This window comes from Lepidochelys kempii, chromosome 3, assembly GCF_965140265.1.
Source record: "Lepidochelys kempii isolate rLepKem1 chromosome 3, rLepKem1.hap2, whole genome shotgun sequence".
Lineage (NCBI taxonomy): Eukaryota > Metazoa > Chordata > Testudines > Cheloniidae > Lepidochelys > Lepidochelys kempii.
Genome location: NC_133258.1, coordinates 148,500,290 through 148,523,430, shown reverse-complemented (window position 1 = coordinate 148,523,430; position 23,141 = coordinate 148,500,290). Strand labels below are relative to the sequence as shown.

The 23,141-nt window shown below is 57.8% G+C and overlaps 1 protein-coding gene across 1 annotated transcript in view; it reads right to left on the bottom strand.

Moving 5' to 3' along the window:
* Window positions 1-1,793: 1,793 nt before the first annotated feature.
* Window positions 1,794-23,141, bottom strand: part of CAPN11 (calpain 11) — a 29,787-nt gene continuing 8,439 nt past the window's right edge. Inside the window, exons 2-22 of the mRNA XM_073338495.1 lie at window positions 21,018-21,309; window positions 20,213-20,282; window positions 16,114-16,232; window positions 15,743-15,876; window positions 15,375-15,543; window positions 14,243-14,326; window positions 14,074-14,159; window positions 13,766-13,840; window positions 12,661-12,821; window positions 11,655-11,824; window positions 11,409-11,420; window positions 10,169-10,380; window positions 9,602-9,641; window positions 9,156-9,221; window positions 8,245-8,302; window positions 8,071-8,135; window positions 6,872-6,940; window positions 6,679-6,757; window positions 5,992-6,108; window positions 4,569-4,627; window positions 1,794-3,981 (exon numbers count right to left, since the gene is read on the bottom strand). Coding sequence (XP_073194596.1) covers window positions 3,955-3,981; window positions 4,569-4,627; window positions 5,992-6,108; window positions 6,679-6,757; window positions 6,872-6,940; window positions 8,071-8,135; window positions 8,245-8,302; window positions 9,156-9,221; window positions 9,602-9,641; window positions 10,169-10,380; window positions 11,409-11,420; window positions 11,655-11,824; window positions 12,661-12,821; window positions 13,766-13,840; window positions 14,074-14,159; window positions 14,243-14,326; window positions 15,375-15,543; window positions 15,743-15,876; window positions 16,114-16,232; window positions 20,213-20,282; window positions 21,018-21,263 — 2,118 coding nt within the window. The 5' untranslated portion in view covers window positions 21,264-21,309 and the 3' untranslated portion in view covers window positions 1,794-3,954. The remainder of the gene's footprint in view (window positions 3,982-4,568; window positions 4,628-5,991; window positions 6,109-6,678; window positions 6,758-6,871; window positions 6,941-8,070; window positions 8,136-8,244; window positions 8,303-9,155; window positions 9,222-9,601; window positions 9,642-10,168; window positions 10,381-11,408; window positions 11,421-11,654; window positions 11,825-12,660; window positions 12,822-13,765; window positions 13,841-14,073; window positions 14,160-14,242; window positions 14,327-15,374; window positions 15,544-15,742; window positions 15,877-16,113; window positions 16,233-20,212; window positions 20,283-21,017; window positions 21,310-23,141) is intronic.

The following is a 23,141-nucleotide window of genomic DNA, read 5'->3' as shown; positions in this document are numbered from 1 at the left end:
GCCCGGGATAGGAGCGAGACAAGGTGGGTGAGGTCATAGCTTTTAGGGGAACAACGTCTGGTGCTGAGAGAGACACGCTTGTCTCTTCCACCAACAGACCTTGTTCCACTAAAAGATATGACCTCACCCACCTTGTCTCTCAGGAATAAACAGTGACCGCCACACGGACACACACAGAGTATGCAGAAATGGCCCGCAGCCCAGCCTCTTCCTAGTCCAGGGCGCCAGCTGCTTCAGGGGAAATGGTGAATCCTGCTTTATGTTCCCTTAGCCAGCTCTGCAGGCCCCTGCTATTCCAGCCTGGGACCTCCCCCCCGCCCACAGTTCTGCCAACACCCCTCACCCCTGGCCTGCAGCCCTCTCAGTTATTCCTGCTTGAGGTCTCTGTGGGGTGGACAATCCAACACGTTACCCAGACACTGATGGCACAGCAGGCTGGCTCCCTGGAGGTGCACTGCACCCAAGCATCCAGGATGGGGTGGGACGTTGACCCAGACATCTCAATGGAAACATGCATGGAGCCTGGCTTTCAATTCATGGGCTGTTGGCCCAGTGGGCTTATCCGGGTAGGAAGCTTGGTTTGGTTCCCAACCCCCCGAAGAAATGCTGCAGCGACTCAGCAGGCTCCCCAGGGCACTCGCTCAAGAGCTGCTGCGTTTCCCCTCCAGTGACTCCCGGAGGTGAGAAATGACTGCACCGGATGGCGGCTGGGCTGGGCTCCCAGCACAGGAGGGTGGTGCTACCCAGCCAGCCTGACTCGCCAGATGCTTCCCGGTCTCCCAAACCCAGAGCCCCTCTGCTGACTACAACACGGGCTCCTTCCAGGCCCGGAGCCACCGGAGCTGGAGCACAGCCCCCTGGCACTTTGAGGATTTTGCCAGGTGGGCTGTGCAGAGGAGCTGTACTTCCCCCTAGTGAGTGCCAGGCAGAAATACCACAGGAAATTATACCCAGGGCATAGGGCAGGCAGTGCTTCAGGGCAGGGACCTAGCTAACTACCCTTCTAATGCAACAGCAGGCCTGCAGCCTCACCCCATCTCACCCCCACACACAGAGGACAGCAGGGCACAAAACTGAAACCCAGTAGAGTTACTTCACCCCCAGAAATGCCATCTGTGGCCCTAGTCTCCACCAATAGAGCCCTCTACGGCAGCTGTGGCCAGGGCTTGGGGATTCCTTCCAGCCCAGCCCTGCCTTGGTCCACAGAGCTTCCTGGGGGAACAAGACTGCCCCCCAGTTTGGGGCCAGGGGAGAGAAGGCTAATGGCCCCTTAGGCCCCAGCTCCCTCCTGTTACTTCCACAGACAGCACTGCCCCTCTGTGTGTGCCCAAGAGGTGGTAGCTGTACTTTCCCACGCACCCTGGAAAGAGGGATCCCCTTACAACTCAGACTCCATTCAGCCTCTCCTTGACACAGCTGCGTGTCTCATCCCTGCGGCAGCTGGGCCCACTCAGAACACTGCACCACTGGCCCAGTCTCCTGCCCCAAACCCTAGTTCAGCCTCCACTGCCATTCAGCAGAGATGGGTCGGGGGCGCTTTCTGACAGCACCCACTATGCTGAGGCACAAGGGGCAGGGAGGGAGCAGTGCCACCACCCTACTGTCCCAGGGCTAATTCCCATGTTCTATCCCCAGACACTGTTGGGGAGGGACAGACTCTTTGCTCTGCTCCAGTGCAGACGGGGGCTACTCCCCTACTCGACCCAGCAGCCCAGGCTGTGCACAGGGCCTGGCTGTAGATTCGTGCCCCTGCGAGAGATTTATGCCCCCAATCACACACGGCAGAGGCTGCGTTTGTACAGATCTCTATTTATTATCCAGGCTACGTGGTAAGCAGGGGCTGGGGAGGCAGCTCTGCCAGCCGAGCAGAAGTGGTTATTTCCACAGCCACATCCTGCAGAGATGCATAGGCAAGGGGTGGGGTGGAGGGCCAAGCGCTCGTGCTGCTGCCCACATTCCTGCCTCAGGGCAGGGGCTTTGGACAGAGCCCCGCCTAGGGCCACCCCACTGCAGTAGCAGCACAGGGGCCATGAAGTAAGGGGGCAAGAAAGGAACTCACCCCTGGGGGAGGGAATCACAGCCCTGTTCCTGTCGAGACACGCGGGGGGTGGTACAGGGGAGAGAAAACCCTAAACTTCTCTCTAGGGCAGATATAGGGTGTGCTGCCCCCTTAAACAGCAGCAGCGGGCAGAAGAGTGACATTCACCACAATCTTCTTGCACTCAGCAACCCTGGGTTGAAGAGCGAGGGCTTGTCTACACTTCCACTTTTGTCGGTGGAACGTACGTCATTCAGGGGTGTGAAGAAAAACCCACACACTCCTACACGACATACGTTACACCAGCAGAAGTGCCGGTGTGCACAGCGCTGTGTTGGCAGGACAGCTTCTCCTGCTGCCATAGCTACTGGCGCTCGCGGGGGTGGTTTTATTATGCGGACGGGAGAGCTCTCTCCTGTCGGCATAGAGCGGCCACACGAGAGATCTTACAGCGGTGCTGCTGGAAGCTCTCTAGTGTAGACATGATCTAAGGCTCAGACTAGCTGAAGAGACTCGCCCAAGGCCACACGAGTCAGTGACAGGTGGGCTAGGACCCAGAAGTCCTGACCCACGAGAGGGCTTTATACTTTGGTCATGGCCATGTTTAGAAGGTGCCCAGGCACAATGGTGATAAGCATGTAAGTGCTTAGAACAGCTCGGCTGCCAGGAGTCCTGACTCCCAGCTCCTTCCTCCAACCCCTAAATCAAACTCCACTCCCAGAGCCAGGAACAGGACCCAGGAGTCCTACTGCCTGGTTCTGAACCACTTAGTCTCTCCCCTCCTCTCAAGTGCCCCTTCTTGGTTTTAACCAGAGGCAACCCCCACGCTGGCTGCCGCCCAGCCCAGCCCCTAGCAAAGACGCAGGTTGCGATTCCCAGTGCTGAGACCTGGGGGGATTCACTCACAAAGTCAAACTGGCACCAACGCCAGCGTGGGCCAGAGCAGCCCCCCAGGAAGTGACATAGATCCCACACCCTCCCCATGGGGGCCAGGTACTCTGCACCCTGCAGTCAAGTTCCATCCCTTACTGGCGCCTCGCTACATGCAGCTAGAGTTGCTGGTCTAAAGACCATGTGCAAATGACTCAACATGCAGCATACCCCATTATGCCCTCCCCCACCTCCTCCTATTGCAGAGTACAAGCCATACCCAGAGTCAGGAATGAGCTAGAGAGGCTTGGCTACTGGGTCTGTTACAAATTGAAACAGTGAACTTGTTATGGGTTGAGTTAAAACTTCTAACTGATGTGTGAATAAGTCCCTCAATTAAGTCCATCATAAGAGACAGCTAAGGGGTCACACCTGAAACAAAACCTAATAATCTGCCCAGAAACTAGCACCTAGTGGGCAGATGGTATGACTGGGTATGGTCAGCAGGTGTGCACGTGTGTGTATGGGGGAATAACACAAACTGTGTGGCAGACTCTGAATGAGAGAGACAGGCAGAAGGAAAAGCACGGTGGCTGACCCCGGAAGAAACCGGGGGAGAGGTTTTTGGGTTGGGGTGCAGGTGAAAAGATAAATCTTGGTGCTGTGAACCAAAGAAACTGGTTCCTGCTAGTCAATTCACTCTGCCTTCACAGACACAGGACTTCGTACATTCTTTGTAAATAAACAAAACTACATCAAAGAGATCAGCCTATCACCAATTTCTACTCCCAGCTGGAACACCCTCAGGGCCCCAAACTTTGACTAGCTGCTTGGGTTGAAAAGGGGCAACATGACGCTGGAGTGCGTCCTGCTGGGAGGTGGGGTGAGGGCCATGGGCTCAGTGTGGGATGGTGAGGGAGAGGGATAGAGAGGCAAGGAGCAGGGGTGATGACGGGACGTTGTGTGTCTGTAAATCCGAGGGGGAGGCACTATGGGGTGTCCCAGCCCATCGGGGTGTTTCAGCCGGCATGGGTCTGTCTCTGCTCCTAGCCACACATCGTCAGCAGCAACCACTGTGGGGAGAGGAAAGAGTGAACGGGCTGGTGGGGAAAGGGAGCCACAAACCGCTGCCCCACCAGACTGCAACAGAGGGGGGTCCAAAGCCTGGGCTTCCACCTGGACTGAGCCACCAGTAGGGGGACAGTGAATGAACACTGGGGCTAGGGTTGGAGGGGCAGGGGTTACAGTAATGATCCTCCCCCAGCCCACTAGCTTGGTCCACAACTCAGTCAGAGTTAAAGCCTTGGTTGTTCTGTTTCAGGGGATCAGATGGTCACCAGGGCTGGGCACATCCCTAGATACAGAGGATGGGGGTGGTGAGGAAACCAGGCTCTAGGCAGGATCTGTTCCTCTTGGGGATTTCACTGAGCTGGGAATGCTGCCCAGCAGCCAGCGCAGCTGCACAGAGCTGGCTGAGGGAGGATGTGGACAGGAGGGGTCTGCCATTCCCCTCCCCTCCATTTTTTGGGTGAGGACTTTCGTTCCCTCCCCTACCCCAGCAGTCCGGAGGGCTCCCCCTTACGCCCCAGGATCCAGCCAGCTTCCCCAGCTCCACCGGAGAGCTCCCTTTGCCCTCTGGCTGCCCAGGGCTGGCTCTCACCTCGGTCAGGTTCATCACTGCTGTGCCGGTGCCTTCGGCATCCATGCTGCGGAAGAATCCTGCAGGGGGCAGAAGGAGCGAGAGCTGCTCAGGGGGCAGCTGCCACAAGCTTCTCAGCCACGAATCCTCCCCTGAATGCCCAGCCCCTGGGTCAACAGCTGTGCAGTCACGTGGTATGGTGTGGGAGCCATTGATTAGGGGCAATTTCACTATGTCACAGCTGCACCTCAATACTGACAGCCAGCCCATACTTGATACCAGCCCAGCCCAGCTCTGCAAGCTAAGCAGGGTCAGGCTGAATCAGGAATTGGATGGGAGACCTCCCTGAAAACCCAGGGTGCACTTTGTGACAAAGTGGGAATATTTTTATGAGTCTTGTTTATGCCTCAGTTTCCCCTTTATGCTGCACTGTAAGCCAGTGGGTGCAAAAAGGACTCTCAGAGCAGGCTAAGAGCAGGTCTACACTTAAAATGCTGCATTGGCATAGCTGTAGTGCTTAAGTGACGGGGATTAGTTCCCAGGTCAACGGAGCATCTGAGAAGACAATGGCAAATCCACTCACTGGGACATTGACATCTATCAGCCAACCACCCAGAGGGAGGGAGGAAGTATGTTCCCCCCGCCCCCCCAGAGCAGGACTGGAGAGATGGGAGGATAAGAGTTGGCTGCTGGAAGGAGTCAGAGCTCTCACCTGGACAGAGCTTGAACAAAGGGGTTCACTCCAGCTTGGCTGGGCTAACCAGAATGGACTATGCTTTAACCCTCAGCTCTCTAGGCTACCCCCAGGACTTCCTCTGCTGTGCTCCTGTGGACTAATAAACTGTTTTGACCATGCTGTCTGTGTGTCAATGCAAATGCTTGGTGGGGTGCACTCAACCCTGACAAGTGTACAAGTCTGTGCCAGGAGTCTATCACTGCTGGACTTGCTGATCAGAGATCACTGGGTGAAGCAGGAGTGCTGAAGACCCAGAGGTCCAGTCTAAGGAGGCAGTGAGGCCCCATGGCTTCCCCAGGGAGGAAGAGTGAGACCCCTGGGGGGCCGGGCACGCTGAAGGGGCTCCTCCTAGAGACTGTTCCAAAGTTGGTGGTGTAGCACCAGTCCTGCAGATCCGTGACAGCAAGTCAGTCCTAATGCCTAGTAGCATCCTCAGCGGGGCTCTGCTGTTGGGGGTGATGTCAGTGACTCACTAGGGGGCGCTCTGACTCCATCAGCCCCACTAGGGGAAATGCTTTCTTTCAGATGAAGCTTAAAATCAAGGTTTTCCTCCAGGCTCCAGTGTGAACAGGGGTGTTAACCCACCCACAGCCCAGGCAATGCCACTTGGCTTCCCTGATCTACCAGTTTCGGTTGCAGGCAGGATTTCCTCTGCACCTCCTGCCTGGCGGGTGCTGGGTGCAGCTGCGCCCTACAGATGGCACTTACTGAACATGGCCTCCAGCTTGACCAGGCAGCAGACGAAGTTATCGAAGTCCACGCCCAGATCTGCATCGGCATAGCGTGCTACCACAACCTGGTGCAGCTTGTTATTCAGCTTGAAGCCTGGAGGGCGGAGATGGGGGAAGCCGTTAGTCCCCAGGGGAGCGAGGGATGGGCTATAAAAAGAGGGCGCCATACCCTTTGGGTTTCAGCAACAGCTGGGAGTTGGAAACAGAATCCAGCCCATCCTGGAATAAGAGGCCGATGGGCTGGGGGACACTAGCCCTCTGTTTACAGCTCTCTCCCCCAATCTGTAGCCAGGACACTTAGTCCACTTGATCCCCTGGATTCCCTTCTGCCAGGAAGCCAGCCCCACAATGGAGTGGCTGGAGGTTGGGCCAGCCCTGCCTGGATCCCAGACTCATCTGGTCTCAAGGCACTCAGACTAGCACTGCTGTGACCACACGATTACGGACAGTACCCCCAGTGCAGAGCAGTCAGCAGACTCTGGGTACAGGAAGCCAGAACAGATCTCAGGTGTGACCCTAATGCCATGACTGGCGGACTCTGAGCTGATGGCACCAGGTGGGTATCGGGCTTGATCTAGCTGCAAGGGACTTTCACCCAGGGTCCAAGATCAACATATCCGCCTACCCCTACCCAGGAACCTTCCCCCATCCCCTCCTGATTTACCAGCTGATTCCAGAGCCATGCGCATCTCATAGGAGCTCATGGTGCCTGACGAGTCCAGGTCATGGTTGCGGAAGATTGTCTGCAATGACACAATGGGGAAGTGAAGACCAGGCTGGCACTTCCTTCCCCCCACCCCATACCCCAGCATGGAGGAGTGTGTCTCGCTCCAGCGCTCCAAAAGTCACCTCCTTACCAGCCAGCTTCGGATCTTGTTCCACAGGATCTGGAATTCCACAAGGCCAAGGCGGGCGCTGCCATCTTTCTGGGAAGCAGAGTCAAGGAGAAAGTGACCAGCCAAGGGTCTGTAACCCTGAGTGCAGGGAGGGGCAGGAAGAGGTTGGGAAGGGCAGAGGCCCTGGCCACTTGTGTTCATTCAAGATCCCAGGAAACTTTTGGCAAGAACAGGGCTTTTAGCCAGGCCAAATTCTAACCTGCTCAGTTCCATTTGGCTCCTCTCCCTCCCCTGCTGCATGAACTGGGCACAGGATCCCCTCATGCTGCTATGCTGTGCAGCAGTTAAACAGCTGTTGTGCCCCACCCCAGAGGTGGCTGTGTTTCTGTGACACTGTGTACACGCAATTTGTGAAGCGCTCTGGGATCAGAGTGGCTTTAAGAGCTGGGCTGGCATGTGCTCCCATCCATCTTGGGGTGCAGTGGATGTGGGGCTGTGGTGGTGTTTAATTCTTGCTCCCCAGTGACCATGACTCCCTGGCACTGCCCTAGTGACTCTCAGTGTGAGCCGGGAGCACAGACCAGTGGCTGTCGATTCCCACCTCCAACCCCAGCAGTCAGACAGAACAAGGGGGAGGGGGGAATGCTCTGCTCCACTGAAGGTGTCTGGGTGAGAACCTGGTATACCCTCACTCAGCACCCCTTGGGGACAGGGATCTCCCTGAAGTCTGCCCCTAGCCCAGAGATGGAGCAGGTCACTGCTGGGCAGCAAATGGTCCCAAGCCTGGTGTGTGAGATGTACTAATAGAGGGAACTGAGCGGTGGGACGCTTCCTCTCGCAAAGGGGGAGGCAGAAGAGAAACTAAGGGTGTGGCCAGGCTCTGGGCTGAAGCAGGCATAGCTCCCTGGGCAGCGGGCATGGAGAGGAAGTGAAAGCTTGTTCCAGAAAGCCTGCTGCTCCAGGCTGCACCCTGGCCAACGGGGGTCAGAGGCATTGGAGCAGGGGCCCACGGTGCTGCTGCAGCCGGGATCTAACTTCCCCCCAAGAAATGAGCATGGGCGAGGGGTACAGAGTAGACATCTGGGGAGCCATGCTGGGCTGGGCCTCTATTGAAACTACCAAACCCACCCGCCACCCCCACCTCGGGAAAAGGGGTCTCTGCCAGAAGGGTGGGTCCCCATAGGAGAGGCTCCCCCTCCCCCCAGCACGCAGCAGGATACATCCATCAGGTTGATCATGTTGCGGCAGGACTCCATACTGAACCCATCCGTCTTCAGGTCTTTGTCTGGGGGTGGGGGAAGGAGACACTGTTATTGGGAAAATGAGTCACAGAGCAGGGGAGCGAGTGAGCGAGAGCGTCCGGGATGGGGGAAGAGACCGGGGGCAGCACTTACGTCTGGTGACGACTCTGTTCAGAATAGTCTTGAGCTCGAAGACGCTGATTTCCATGTCCTGGTGGGAGGGCAGAGGATTAGCGGTGACCCATTCACTACACTCAGCTGGGCACCTGCCCCAGACTCTCTCACAAGACACCAGGGTGGTGGGTTTCCCTGGTGCCAGGCGTGGTTCAGGCCCCTGGGCCCCTCTCTGACCCTGTCACATCACCCCCAAGCAGGGATTTTCTCCCTCCCCCCAAGTGCTGCGTGATGGCCCGTGTCTGCTCTATGCTGTCAGTGAAGGAGACCTGCTGGTTTGCAGCACCTCACTGCTGGCCAAGGAAACCAGGTTATAGGTCAGAGCCAGTCTTGAGGCCAGGACCCCCGCCCCAGCTCCACTGAGGCAGCAGGAGGTACGAAGTGGGAGCAGGAAAAGACTTAGGAGCATTGGTAAGCAGGACTTCCCTACCCACAGCCTGTGGGGCCTCCATGGGAAGCTGCAGTGGGTATGGGGGCAGGCTCTTGCCCTCTAATAAAGTGGGGCATAAACGCTCAGGCCCAGTCCTTATGGAGCTGGATTGTGCCCGACACCCAGAGGGGAGGAGGGACTGAGCCACTGAGTGATGGGTCCCCCAGCTGGGTACAGAGCGTCCCAGCCTTGCTGCAGTGAGGGTCGCGCCTCTTACACCCCTGAGATTGATGTCCACACCCCTGCTGCGGAGCCTGGGGGCTGTTCAGGGCAGGGAGCGTCTCAGCCGTGCGCGCTCGGCGCCCAGCACCACAGGGCCTGATCCTGACGAGGATAGACAACAACGGCCAGCCCCCCATTTCTGATTCACAGAACGCTCCCAGCCTGCTGCTGGCGCAAAGGGCACCGGAGGAGGGTGGGGGGTGGGGGCATGAACAGAGCCCAAAGCGGCAGCACCCACCTCTCCTGCAAGCTGCTGGAACATGTTCCTGAAAGAGCTGTCCACGTCGTCCTCCGAGATCTCCTCCTGGGGCGACGCAAACCAGGGGCAGGTTATTAAACAAGCTCTGGAGTTTCCCCTCCCACTAAAGCCGAGCTGCCATCGCACCTAGGCTCCTACTGAAAAGGACCAGCAGGGGGAGCTCTCTGCACCCCTCCTCCAGCTGCCCTTCAGCTCCCCACCCATTCTCTACTGTCACCTGCCCTCCTCCCTCAATCGCGCCCCCTTCTCTGCCCCTCAGCCCAGTTGGTCCTCTGGCCGAGGGGCCATTTCAAACTAGCACTGGGCACATGAATGCAGCCAGCCCCCAGCTGGAACTCTTTCCCCCCATGCCCCACTGTGCTGCCCTGCACCCGCACAGGCTCAGCAGGGGTAGTGTCACTAGCTTGGGTTTGGTGGCCTCTTACCTCGTCCGGCAGATCCGCGGTGATCTCCTCATCTAGCTCCCTGGGGACACAAAGGGAGACACAGTGACGGAGGGGGCAGCATGCCAGCTGGGAGGGGAGCGGAGTCCTGATAGGCGTGGAGAGCTGTGGGGGCGGTGAGCATGGCGTACCCCCTAGCATGGCTAGATCAGACAGGCCAGGAGGGTTGGGGAGAGAAACCCTAGTTCTGAGACCCCTGGAGAGAAGGGCCCAAGGAACATGACCTGGGGACCCTGTCCTACCCCTGATCTGGGGGGAAACAGACACCCAGGGGATACAAAGCACTGAGACACCTGGCAACACAGACATGGAGTGATGGGCAGGGAAGGGTCAGGCCTCTCTCCTGCAGCTGTGTAGGGCTCCGATCCCAATGCCCAAACCTGGGCGGGGACTGCCTTCCCCCACCCCTATGTCAGTATGTTCTGGAGAAGCCTCCCACTCAGCCAGATCTGCCAAGGGACCACCCAAGCCATGCCAGGCATGAGCTGGGCTATCGTGTCCCCACAGCCTGAGCTGAGACCCGGCCGCTTATCTCACATATGGACTCACTCTGTGTCTGACTGCTTTTCAGTGAAGACGCGCAGGACAAAGTCGGACTCCTTGTGCGGCTCGAAGGTGGAGGGCACGATGAGGTACTCGCCCGGGGGCAGCCGGATCTTGTTGCTAACCTCCCGGAGGTTGATGAAGGTCTCTGAGCGTGCCCGGGACTGGTTCCGCAGGAAGAACTCCTTCTTCAGGTGCACGTTCTGGCAGCCCCGGGCCTGGGGACCAGACACACCCATGGGTAACAGCCCAGCCACGGGCAGGGAGGACTTGCCCGGGGCACGAGGCACCAGACACATTAGATTATCAGCACAGCTGCAGACTCGTGGCTCTCGGGTGGAGGGTACCCATCAAACCTACCCACCCCGGACAGACCATCTCCAGGAAGTTGTTAGACTAGCCCGGCCCAGCTAATCCAGTGTCTCGTCTCTCACCACTGACCAATGCAGCAGCTTCTGGAGGCAAGGAGATAACCCCTGCTCCATGTGCGCACGCACTCACTGCAGTGAGCAATTACTCCAGGGCAGGGGACTCCTGAGCCTGAGAAGGAGCCAGAATTTACCAAAGAGCCACAGTAATACATCAGCAATCCCCCAGCAGCTCCCCCCACCTGCTCCCAGCATCTCCCACCCACCAGCAGCCCTGCCAATCAGTGCCTCCCCCTCCCTCCCTGCACCTCCCGATCAGCTGTTTTGTGGCCTGCAGGAGGCTCTGGGAGGGGAGGGGGAGGAGTGAGGACAGGGCAGGCTCAGGGGAGGGGGTGGGAAGGGGTGGAGTGGGGGCAGGGCCTGTGGCAGAGCCAGGGGTTGAGCAGTGAGCATCCCCCGGCACACTGGAAAGTTGGCGCCTGTAGCTCCAGCCCCGGAGTCGGTGCCTATACCAGGAGCCGCGTATTAACTTCTGAAGAGCCGCATGTGGCTCCGGAGCTACTCCAGGTGGTGGGGATCTTCCTGCTCAAACCTGAGCGTGCCGAGCCCCTGTGATGCTAGCCAGGCCGAGCATCAGCCAGCTCCTCCTGGTATTCCCTTGCTAAGCACACGTTGGCATGCTTTCTACTGCCAGCCTAGGGAAGGCTTGGCCAGGGGTTGCCCTAGCAGGCTGATGGAACTGATGAAAGGCTGAGGTGGGAAATTCCCAGGGCTGATGGACCTCAGGAGTCCAGGCTCTGAATTAACCCCTTCCTGCCAGCCCTAGCACTCCTCTTCTCTCACACTCCAGCGGTGGGGTTTGGCAGCTCAGGACATACCTCCTCTGGGACCTGTGGAAAGGAGGAGAGAGAGATCAGGACCTGTTTGTGGGGAGCGGAGCCCCTGCCTGCTGCCTCTTGCACTCAGTGCTGAATGGGGGGCGAGTGAGGAAAGTCACCCCACTAACAGGGCTTGTGGGATCCCTTCATTGGCTCTCTCTGGAGCTCAGCAGTGCTGCCCACATGTGGGTTGGGATGGGGCACTCCCCACCCCTAGGGAGTACCGAGCAACACCCAGGGGCTTACCTCGTAGACCGCAAAGCCGATGGTGTGCATGTCGCCCCCCACCTTCCGCTCCTTCCGCCGGTGCTTCTGCATCAAGGCCACCAGGAAACTGCAGGCCACCTCATCGTCCTCGGGGTCATCGTCCTCCTCCAGGAGCTTGATCTTGAACTGGGGGTTAATCCAGAACGTGGCTGCAGGAAAGAGGAGGCGGGATAATGCATTGGGTGAGCAGGCCCCACAGCCTCCTCCCCCATTGCACCCACTTCTCCACAGCGAATGCTACACAAGGGGTAGGCTCCTACATCCCCCCCAGTGTCTCTGATCACCAGCCACTCCCTCCTTATCACAGGGCTCAGATTCGCTGGGCTACACAGTTTGTTCCTTGCCCAGGGGCTGCCCCCTGCCAGAGCAGAGACAGGCCCCACAACCCCAACCCCATGGCAGACCCACTCCCAGAGCATCACTGTGCTCCCTGCTCACACACACATGAAAACTGGAGTCTTAGGGTATGTCTACCCTGCAATGTAAGCCCAGGGTTAGTAGAACTTGAGTTTGTGAACCTAGGGCTTGAGCGTCTACACTCATTTGTAACCCCAAACTGTTGAACCCTGGGCCCCAACCTGGGTCTCCATTAGGTGGGCACAAGTCCAGCTATCTATACCCCAGACTTCCTAGTGCCCTTCCAAAAACGTGGCTGCTTTAGCCCTTTGTTTGTGGTGCATTGTGGGAAAACCTGACTGCCCACCAAACCTGGCTGTCCAGAGGACAATGGAATTTGGCCCGTGGGATACTTTTGGCAGACTCCCAGTGCAGCATCTACACTGCAGAGCAACAGAGCTTGAACCCTGGGTCCTGGATTGACTCAGGCTTGGATCCCCCACCCCTCTGGGGTCTTGGGTTTGAGCCCTAGGTTTGTGTGATTTGTGTGTGGACGGAAAGGGGATTAGGCCTGAGTCTGAATTCAAACCCTAGGCTTACACTGCAGTGTAGACATACCCTTAAGGAACAGGCTGGTGGTGGGTGGTACCTGCGTGGTTCCTGCAGCCCCCTGCTGTGCTGCCTCGGCGCCAGGAACCCTCGAACAGGGTCGTGTGCCACTTGCTCAGGCCGTCCTTGTCCAGGGCATCAGGGGTCAGATTACAGATCTCTAACCTGGAGAACTCCCTCATGAAATCCTTGAAAGCCATCCTGAACATGGGGGAGGGGAGGCAGACAAAAGACTGAGACTCCACCCAGTTCAGGTCTCTCCACCAGGGGGTTTCTTCAGCGGTGCTGGGGGGGCTCCCAGTTTCCCATCCACGGGGCCCTCGCTTTCTTGGCTCTAACCCCCTTCCTGTGCCCCACTACTCAGGAGCTCTCTGACAGGGAAGAGTTACAGGGGCCACACTCAGGCGGTCCCATCCAGCCCACCCCCCATTACTGTCTGAGCCAGCAATGCTTGGGGCCAGCAAAGGTTATTCCCTCACATTCCTGTCCCAGCCCTATTTGCTATCACCACCCCAACAAGGCTGAGTGCAGAGGGGGGCTCCTCTGGGTTCATTGACAGCAGCCTGGAATAAGTGTCCCTCCTGCTGGCCCAAGCCCCACGCAGCCCAGCTGGGGTCCTTCGTATCATCAGCCTGGCTGCGTCCCGCCCTGAGCATAGGGTCCCTTAGCAGAGCTGCGCGCCGTGAAGCCCTCTGCCAATCCTCCAGCTCTACTTCCATCTTCGGGGCAACAAACCCCACCGGACTCCCTTGCCCTAACTCTGGGCCAAGAAGCAGGTGCTCTCAATGGCACGCTGGGGAGGGGGAAAGGCACAGCAGGACCACCACGGCAACAGCCTGCAACTGGGACAGGGGCGACAGGCCGTGGCGTGTGGACGTGCTACAACAGGCCCCGCTCGCACGCCTGGAGGGCTGGTTAGTTCCATAGCGTCTGGCTGGGTGGAAGGGCCGCAGAGGAGCAGAGTTATTAACTGGGGAGATGAAGACACTTTCCTAAGCTCCTGATTTGGTAGGAATTCAGCCCATTAGGACAAAGCATGTGATTCCCCGAGGATCAGAACCTTGTGGCCCCACCCCCCGTCTGGAACAGGTGCAGGCTGCCCTGCCTGCTGGAGAGTGGCACCATCTGTCTCTGCAGATACTCACCAGAACTCACCATCCTCCATTTTCAGCTGCAGCTCCTCCCTCTGGGTGGGGTCCACGTTGTCCCACTCAGAAGAGCTGGGATGGCAGGAGAGAGGCGGTTAGATAGGGGACACTAATACTGAACTGTGCCACCCCCCCCGACACGCCCCAGTGCCAGACACTTCAGAGCCCACCCTGGAGCTGCACCTTTATCTGCCGCAGGCGCATCACGCGCTGCAAGCTCTCTCTTAGCAGTGCCATGCAAACAGCACCTGGACTGCACACTACAAGACCATACAATACCAGCATGGCACCCGTTTCTCACCCACCCGTCGCACCAGGCTCCGGTCCACTCCACCTGACCCCAGGGATTTCTGATGCGAATGAGCTGTTCCTGGCGACCCCGGTACTCCACCTGGCAAAATTCAGAGGTCAAAGGTTAAACTGATGCCACTGGCTGAGCCATGTAATTTCTCTTGGTCCCAGGCAGCCACTCACCTCAGTGAAGCCTGTGACAGAGTAGGCATGCCCCTTCACCAGCTTCTTGAAGGTCACTGCTTCCATATCAAAGGCACTTGTGATCTGAGGGGAGAGGACAAGGAATTGGTGCATCTCCCCCTGTCCAGAGCCAGCACCTCCTCCTCTAGCTAAGGAGACACGGACACATGCTGCCTTCCCACAGAGAACCCCCATCCCAAGCTGCTCCAGCCCCGGTGAGGGGCAGGGCACCATCAACCAGAGGATCAGGGCTGGTGATGTGGGCCAATCTATTCAACTCCCCGCGACAGCCACCCACCCAGCCCCTGCTCCCTCTCACTGCAGCAGTTGCAACAAGGGCTCTGCTGGAGGGATAGCTGCAATGTGACACATTAGGAGGGGTTGAGAGGGCAGGGGGAGATGAATGAATACTGCCCACTTTGTGGATGCCTATAAAAAAAACACACCTAGAGCAGAGGTTGGGGGAGGAGGAAAGAATCCCTCTACTTCACAGTACATCCCCTGGGACCCTTCAGGCTGGGGGCTAATGCTGAAGCCCCCACTCTCTGGCTCCTCTCCTCAGAGGTTTGGATTGACCTGCCCCCGCAGTTGTTTAGGGGATTTTGGTTTTATGGCCCCCACATACCCACTTGGAAATGGCAGATCAGTGCGTGCCGATTCAAAATTTCACCACAAGGGGGCATATGCCTGCTCCAAAACCCTCCAATGGGGCAGAGGGGCATGAATGATCTCTCTGCACCCACGAGCCTCCCCTGCCAGCAAGACTGGTCCCATCCAGATCCCCTGCCTGACGTACCTACAGAGACTGTGAACCAGCTTTGTTCCCCAGCCCTTGCTTCTGGGGCTCAACAGGGGGCCATGCTGTCCTCAGGTGGGGGTGATCTGGGTGGGGCACCCCTGAAGCTACGGCCAGCCCTGCTGAGATGGTGGGAAGATACCAGCTGGGAGCTACCCGCTCTATCAAGGGCCTTGTGACACAGCTAAGGAGGATTTTACACCTACCCCCTTGGCAGCTGGGCATGGAGGGGGACGCAGGGAGCAATCTGGCCTCAGAGCCTGAGGTGGAAGGAGAAGGGGCCCCAAGCTCCCCACAACCCCTTAAGGAAGGGCAGGAAAGAGGAGCACCCCTTACGTCGATGGAGCAGCCAAGCAGGGATCCTCTATCGAGCGCCTTGTGGATGATCCTGGATAGGTTGCGGGGTGGCCGCTTGAGATCGTACATTTCTGACACGCCGCCAGTGAAGTCCTCAAAGCCCTCCGTGGTGCTACCCCCTGACAGGGCCTCATAGGAGCCGTTCAGTCTGCACACCAGACAGAGCCAGAGGATGAGCGGGAGGCCAGGGCAGACAGCAGTGGGACTCAGCAGCTGCTCCCCAGATCAGAGGAGCAAGCCCACTGGAGGAGACACCCCCAGGACAAGATCCCCAGAGATGTGCTCTCCGCTCAGTCCCTCGCCCTCTCGGACCCCACTGGCCCCAGGCCCAGCAGGGTGACACTCACTTGGCATAGGCCTTCTCCAGCAGGGCACTCCAGAACTCGGAGCACTCTGCCGAGTGCACAAACACCAGCTCCCCGTCCTTGGTTGGTAACCGGTCGTCAACCACCACGTCCACCCACTCGCCGAACTGCCAGATCTGGGGAGGAAGGAGAGTCTGGGGTGAGTGGGACAGGACCAGACTCCCGTGGACAGGGACAGCTGCAGAGCTTGGGGAAGAGAGGGGCCATGATAGGGCCCAGGAGTTACTCAGTGTAGATGGTCCTAGGCCAGGGCCATGGGGGAGGCTTGGATTCCACTCCGAGGCCTGGACCTACCTCGAGGGGCTCTGCAGCACCTGTTGTGGGGTGGGGAACTGCCCTGCCCTGGGCCTTACCTGGAAGTGGAAGATTCCAGCATAGTCCTCCTGGAAGCTCTGTCCATGGGGCACCACGCGGTGCAGGAGATCCTCGTTGAGGGTGAGGGAACCAATGGCAGCCAACAGCCAGCAGTCACCTGGAGAGCAGGGAGCTGGGATCAGCCACCAGACCTGCCCCCAGCCTCTCCCTTCCTACAGCTTCCCTGCTGAGTCACTGAGACCAGAGATTGTAACCCTCCCCACTTCTACCTCACCCCCCTCCCGCCCTGGGCAGCGCCACATGGGATCCTCCAGCCTGCTGCCCATTATGATACAAGCGCCAGTTGCATCCCCTGGACCCACAGAACCCACTGAAGGAGTTAACAGGGGAGTGTGTGAGGGGAGTTACAGCAACTTCCTCCCAGGGATGCTCCACCCCCACAACACCCCTGATTAGCCATGTGGAGGCAAAAGGATGTGCCCCCCCCCCACCCGCCATCCTCCCATGTGCTCTGCAGGAAGGGACCAAGGGCCTGGTGAGGTAGCACTGACTGAGGGGGATGGAAACACAGCCCCCACACAGCCCCCATGCACATGCTGCCCCAAGATCCAAGCCAGGCATTGGGCACTGTGTCCAGGGGTTCACACTCCTCCCCAGAGCATCCGGGAATAATGGGGGAGGGCAGGAACTGCTGGGAGGCCAGCCAGCTTGTGCCTCACCCCCAGCTGCTCCTGTCAGTCAGAAGGGAACAAGCCAGGCTGCTCTGCTGCAGGCGGGAACCAGGCCATGAGTGACAAGCAGCTGAGGGCGGAGACAACTGGGCGCCAGGGGAGACAGATAGGGTTACCACCTCCAAAATGCCAAAAAACTGGCATCCCCTCCCGCATGAGGCAAGCCCAACCCACAACCACAAGGCAACTCTGCAGCTCCCCCTCCCCCAACTGCCACTTAAAGCATCTATGTCTAGTATATAATATCCATGTAAAAAAGAAAAAACCTGGCGGATTAAATTATTTTTCTGGCAACTGGCAAATCCAACAGGGAAATGGCACAAGCTGGGAGGGGCGGGGGAGCAGCAGAGAGTGGGCACAGGCTGGCAGGGGTGGGGATTCATAGATATTAAGGTCCAAAGGGACTATTATGATCATCTAGTCTGACCTCCTGCACAATGCAGACCAAAGAATTTCACCCACCCAGTCCTGCAAAAAACCTCTCACCTATGTCCAAGCTACCGAAGCCCTCAAATCGTGGTTTAAAGACTTCAAGGAGCAGAGAATCCTCCAGCAAGTGACCCGTGCCCCACGCTACAGAGGAAGGCGAAAAACCTCCAGGGCCTCTTCCAATCTGCCCTGGAGGAAAATTCCTTCCCAACCCCAAATATGGCAATCAGCTGAACCCTGAGCATGTGGGCAAGATTCACCAGCCAGATACCCAGGAAAGAATTTTCTGCAGTAACTCAGATCCCACCCCATCTAACATCCCATCACAGGCCATTGGGCCTATTTACCATGAATATTTAAAGATCAATTAATGGGATGCAAAGGGAGTGCCCAGGAGGCAGAACAGGGAAGCTCCCAGCAGGAGAAGAACCAGGCCTGGACTAGGGGACCCTGGACTGGACTTGGTGGCGGGGGGCATGCCCTGGACCGGACTCAGGAGCAGGGCCTGGTTTTGATATCCCTTTGGGAATTGTAAATATAGCCACGGCACCGGCACCAACTCACACACCATCACCACAGCAACCCTCAAGCCACTGGCTGCCCGCCCCTTGTGACTCAGCTCCCTAGCAACTTCCTGCCCGGGCGTGGCCAGGCCCAGAACACCCGCCACCCGCTCCACTCACGAATCCCAGCCGGGTGGAGGCAGCAGTGCCTGCCATGGGGACACCACAGAGTGGCCCAACCTCACCCCCGCTGGGCCAATGCCCCGCAATCCTGGCTACCAACTCCCCCTGCTTGTCCAGTCCTGTGGCCCCACCCCCAGCTCCACCAATGCCCCTCATTCCTGACCCACAGCCCTCCCCATCTTACCATTCCAGTCTTGGCCCATTCACCCAGCTCTGCCTATGCCTCTTGATCCTGGCCTGCAGCCTCCCACCTCTGCTCTGGCCATGGCTCTTTCCTGGACAGACTCTCATGTACTAACTGCAATTTTGGGCCCAGTTTTGGCTGCTGTAAGGGAGTTGGGGATCCTGCTACTCTCTTTCTAGAGACTGTACCCAGCCGGGCTCTGTGGCTCCCCATGCAGGTCATGCTGCTGTGCCATGGCAGCTTCGACATTCCCAGAGCCCCCAAGGGGTGCAACAAACTAGACACAGTAATCACTTCCCCAGACATTGAAAGGCAGCCATCTCGGGGGTGGAACATAGCAGCTGTTTAACACACATCAGCACACAGTATTTTAGGAGACCCTGCTCTCGAGATCCACATGTTCAGACCGTATCTAAATCCTGCCACTTCTTCCTACGCAGCATTTAAAAAAATCTGGCTACACTATCAAAACCATCATCATCTCCCATCATCACTGCTCCTTGACAAATGCTTGGAAGTGTCCAAGTTCACAAGGGTGTTGTAGGTCTGGAGTGTATTTATAGGAGTGTTGTATGGAAGACACAGGAGGTAACTGTCCTGCCCTGCTCGGGTACCGGTGAGTTTCAAGCTGGAGTACTGCATCCAATTCTGAGTGCCACACTTTAGGGAAGATGTGGACAAACTGGAGAGAGGCCAGAGGAGAGCAACAAACATAAGAAGTTTAGCAAATATGATCTATGAGGAAAGGTAAAAAAAAACCAAACAAAAACGGGGGAGGGAGGGTTTAATCCTGAGAAAAGAAGATTGAGGGGGGACCTGATAACAGTCTTCAAATATGTGAAGGGCTGTTGTAAAGAGGACAGTGACCAATTGTTCTCCGTGTTTTCTCAGGGTAGAACAAGAAGTAATTGGCTTAATCTGCAGCCAGGGAGATTTGGGTTAGCCATCAGGAAAGCTTTGGAATTGTAAGGATATCTCAGCGCTGGAATAGATTACCTCGGGAGGCTGTGGAATCACTGGAGGTTTTTAAAAACAGGTTAGATTAACACCTTTCAGGGACAGTCTAGGTTTCCTTGGTCCTGCTTCAGTACGGGGGGGGGGGGGGGGGCTGGACTAGATGAACTCTCAGGGTCCCTTCCAGCCCTACATGTCTATGATTCCATACCATCTTGCTCCAATTGAGCCTATTCAAAATGCTGCTGCTAAGATCACCTTGCCGGCTAAGATCACTCTGTGTCACCTTCCTCTTTGGGTCCCTCCACTGCCCCGCCCCCTTCTCCAAGGCATCAAACACAAGCTACTGTTTTTTAATCACAGCTCAGCCCCACTTACCTAATAACTCGAATATATTATCCAGACATCTACCTCTGCCAGCCTTTGCTGACCACTGGTCACCTTTGTGCTTTTTCCCTCGCTTGCCTGGAAGGCACTCCCTGTGAAAATCAGCAGAGCCACTGCATGGTCCTTCCAATTCACCTCCACCATGCTGCCCACAAAACACTATGCAAGCGAGCAGCCACCACCACCCATCACAGTCAGAGCACTGTTACTTTGACCTGTACCACGTTCGTTTACTGTTGTCTCTCATCACCTGCCAAGGTTGAACGCTCTTTGGAGCAGGAACTGGCTTATTACGGACATGTAGGCATAGTGCCTGGCACAGTGGAGCCTGGATTCCTGGCTGGGATGTCCACGGACTACTGTAACCAACAGTCAGTCACACACAGTAGTGGCGAAGGGGTTGCGAGCCCTTGCCCTTTGCATAGTGCTAAACGGGAGGGAAGTCCTTCTTAGATCCTGGCAAGATGGGAGGGAGATCCCAGAATGGAACCAGAGCTGCAGGGCTGGGTGGGATTATGGGGGAAGAACAGAAGTAATAGCAGAGTTGATTCAGCAGGGGCACTGGGGTCAATCCCCCAACTCCTGGAGAGAATGCTGGAAATCGACCCTTACAAAACCCTGGCCCCTGCCGCCAGGATCCTGTCTTTGCACTTGAGAGGGCCCCACAATTTCAATCCATTCAAACACTCCTCACACAAACACCTCCTCCCCACTCTGTACCAAACCCCAGGTGCCGCTGTGCAGGGATTGGAGGGACAGTACTTACCCAAAGCCCCCTGGCAGATGTCTGTCCTCGTGGCGCCTCCAACAATAAACTGAGGGTCCCCCACGATTTCCTGCAGAGGGGCAGAGACACTCAAATACTGGTGCCAGATCTCAGCAGGATCCGCTTTCTGATCTCTACACAGCAGGTATCAATCAGCTGGGCTCTGGTTCAGGGAGCAGGGGTGACCACGAGTGGCAGTGTCTGACAGCACCCTTAGGAGAGAGGGGTGCCAACTGCCACCAGCAGTGGGTAAGGGCCTTGACTGTAACCACTCCAAAGGGATCAGTCGGAAAACATTTTGAGACCTGCTGCTGCAGAGCCACAGGCCCCAAACCTCGTTTGTGGCAATGGTATGAGGGCTTACATTGAGGGGCCCCAGTCACTCAAGGCAATGGGCTTACACACCTGCACAGGTCCGATTCCATCCAGAAAGGGCAGGGGTGAGACAGAGACCAACCCCCACATTTCAACGCCCGGATCTAACCGAGGGAAAAGGAACTCACTACAGAAGGCAACCGGTTCGGGGGGGTGCAACAGACAGAACTCCCTTGGCACCCGTGGCTCTGGGCACCTGTGGGGAAGGAGAGTGTCTGAAGGAGATGAGGCCTGGGGCAGGCAGAGGGGTTTGGAGTGCTTGGCAGATTGTGGACTGGGGTTCAGGGCAGGCAAAGTGATCCAGTGTGTAAGGGACAGGGCGACAGCCTGGGTCACCATGGCAGAGCAGCTCTCACAGTCCAGGGCCTCCTGGCTGAGTGGATCCAGATGGATGTTGTAGGCCCCACAGAGGAGAGAGCCAGGCACTTACCGATGGGCGCTTCCAGCGTACCCCCTGGGTCTTGCCAGAGTTTGGCCCCAGCTCCTTGAAGCCAAGGGCGGAGGGGACAGCTGGGAACTGGGGGTCCTCGAAGAGACTGCCGCGCTCCAGGCACTCCTGCTTCAGGGTGTCGTAGTCCTGGTTCAGGTACTTGACAGCATTGCTGTGCTCACCCACCCCCTCCGCTCGCAACCGGTCTCTCTGCAGCCGGGAGGCAATTCCCCCGAAGGGCATCATGGTGCAGCTGGCCAGGCACAGGCAGCGCTAGCTTCAGCACCTCCCCCTGTGATGAAAAAAGCACTAGGAGATGAGACATGGCACAGCAGTGTGTGTGGGGCAGTGGGAGGTGGGGAAGAGGAGATTCAGGGATGGCTGGGGACAGGACTCCCCCATGGGAACAGAGTTTGCAAGAGGAATCTGGGCTAGGCAGAGAAGAGACAGGTTGGGAGTGAGGGTCATGGGCAGAGCTGTGTGTGGGGAACCCAGGGATGGGATAGGAGGGGGGCTGCAGGTCAGGGGTGAGGGGCATCGGCAGAGCTGGGTGTGGGGAGCCCAGGGCTGGGATAGCGGGGGGGTGGAGGGGACTGCAGGTCAGGGGTGAGGGACACTGGCAGCTGTGTGTGGGGAGCCCAGGGCTGGTCTGGTTTGAGGTGCAATAGCGGAGCCTTTTGGAGAAGCTTGCACAGCTGTATGCTGGACTCTGACTAGTACTTCCAGCTACTACTTTAACAGGATGGAAAGTTTGTCTCAAATAAATTGGTTAGTCTCTAAGGTGCCAAAAGTACTCCTCATCTTCCTTTTGACAGACTGTTGTGAGGGAGCCCAGAAACCAAAGTGACCGAGCGTGGCAGGCCAGTTGGCAGTGCAGAAAGGACCCCTGGGGTGGCCTCCCACAGTCAGGGGCCATTCCCACACCCCAATCCATAGCACAGACACTGTCGCTTCTGTGTAGAACTGGGCCGTGGCGTTCAGCCTGACAGGCCACATTTCTATCCACAGTAGTGTTAAGCCGAACAAACAGAGCTGCCCTGGACCCCAGCTGGGAGCAGATGGGGGTAGGGAGCGGCTCCGCTGCTGAAATTCTGCATAGAGCTACAAACAGCGATTTTGGACTTGTCTGGAAAGGGGCCAAGCATGCAGGAATCCTGGCCGCCTCAGCCCCCATTCCCCACACCAAAGGCAATGCACCCACTGTTCATCACTGCCCACCAGGACTTCAGGGCGACGAACTTTTCACTCCAGCGCTCTGTTCTTGCTGCTTACAGTGCCTCCTGCGGGAGCAGGCTGCCATCGGAATAGATGGGAGCCCTGCCAGACCCAACACTCCCGCCCCATTCCCCATAGTGCCTCCTGGGGGTGGCTGGGACTGGAATGGCTGGGAGCTGCCCCCAGAACCAACATTCTCCTTATGGTGCCTCCTGCTGGGGGAGGCTGGGACTGGAATACGTGGGCGCTCCCCCACCACCAGTGCTCCTGCTGGGGGAGGCTGGGACTGGAGATGCTGGGACTCTCCTAGACCACTGGTTTTCAAAGTTTGGGTCGCGACCCTGTACTGGGATGCAGAATACAAGGCACTGGATTGCCTTGCTCAGCACCCAGAGATCCTGGTGGGCAGTAAAAACTAGTAGTAAAACTAGTAGTCCCTACCCGGAAGCGGCCAGCAGCAGGTCCAGCCCATAGTGGCCATGGGGCTCTGTGTGCTGCCCCCGCCCCGAGAACCAGCTCCACACTCCCATTGGCCGGGGAGCTGCGGGTCGTGGAGCCCTTGCACCTCCACCTAGGAGCCGGACCTGCTGGCTGCTTCCGGAGGGCAGCATGGTCCGCGGCGCCAGGACAGGCGGGAAGCCTGCCTCTGCACCCCGCCTGCACCGCTGACCGGGAGCCACTGGAGGTAGGCCCACACCCTAATCCCCTGCCTCAGCCCTGAGCCCTCCCAAACCCAGATCCCCTTCCTGCACTCCAACCCCCTCATCCCCGGCCCCACCCCAGAGCCTGCACCCTCAGCCCAGAGCCCTCATCCCCTCCCGCATCCCAGCCCTGAGTCCCCCAAACCCAGAGCCCCCTCCTGCACCCCAACCTCCTGCCCCAGCCCAGAGCCCCCTCCCACACCCTGAA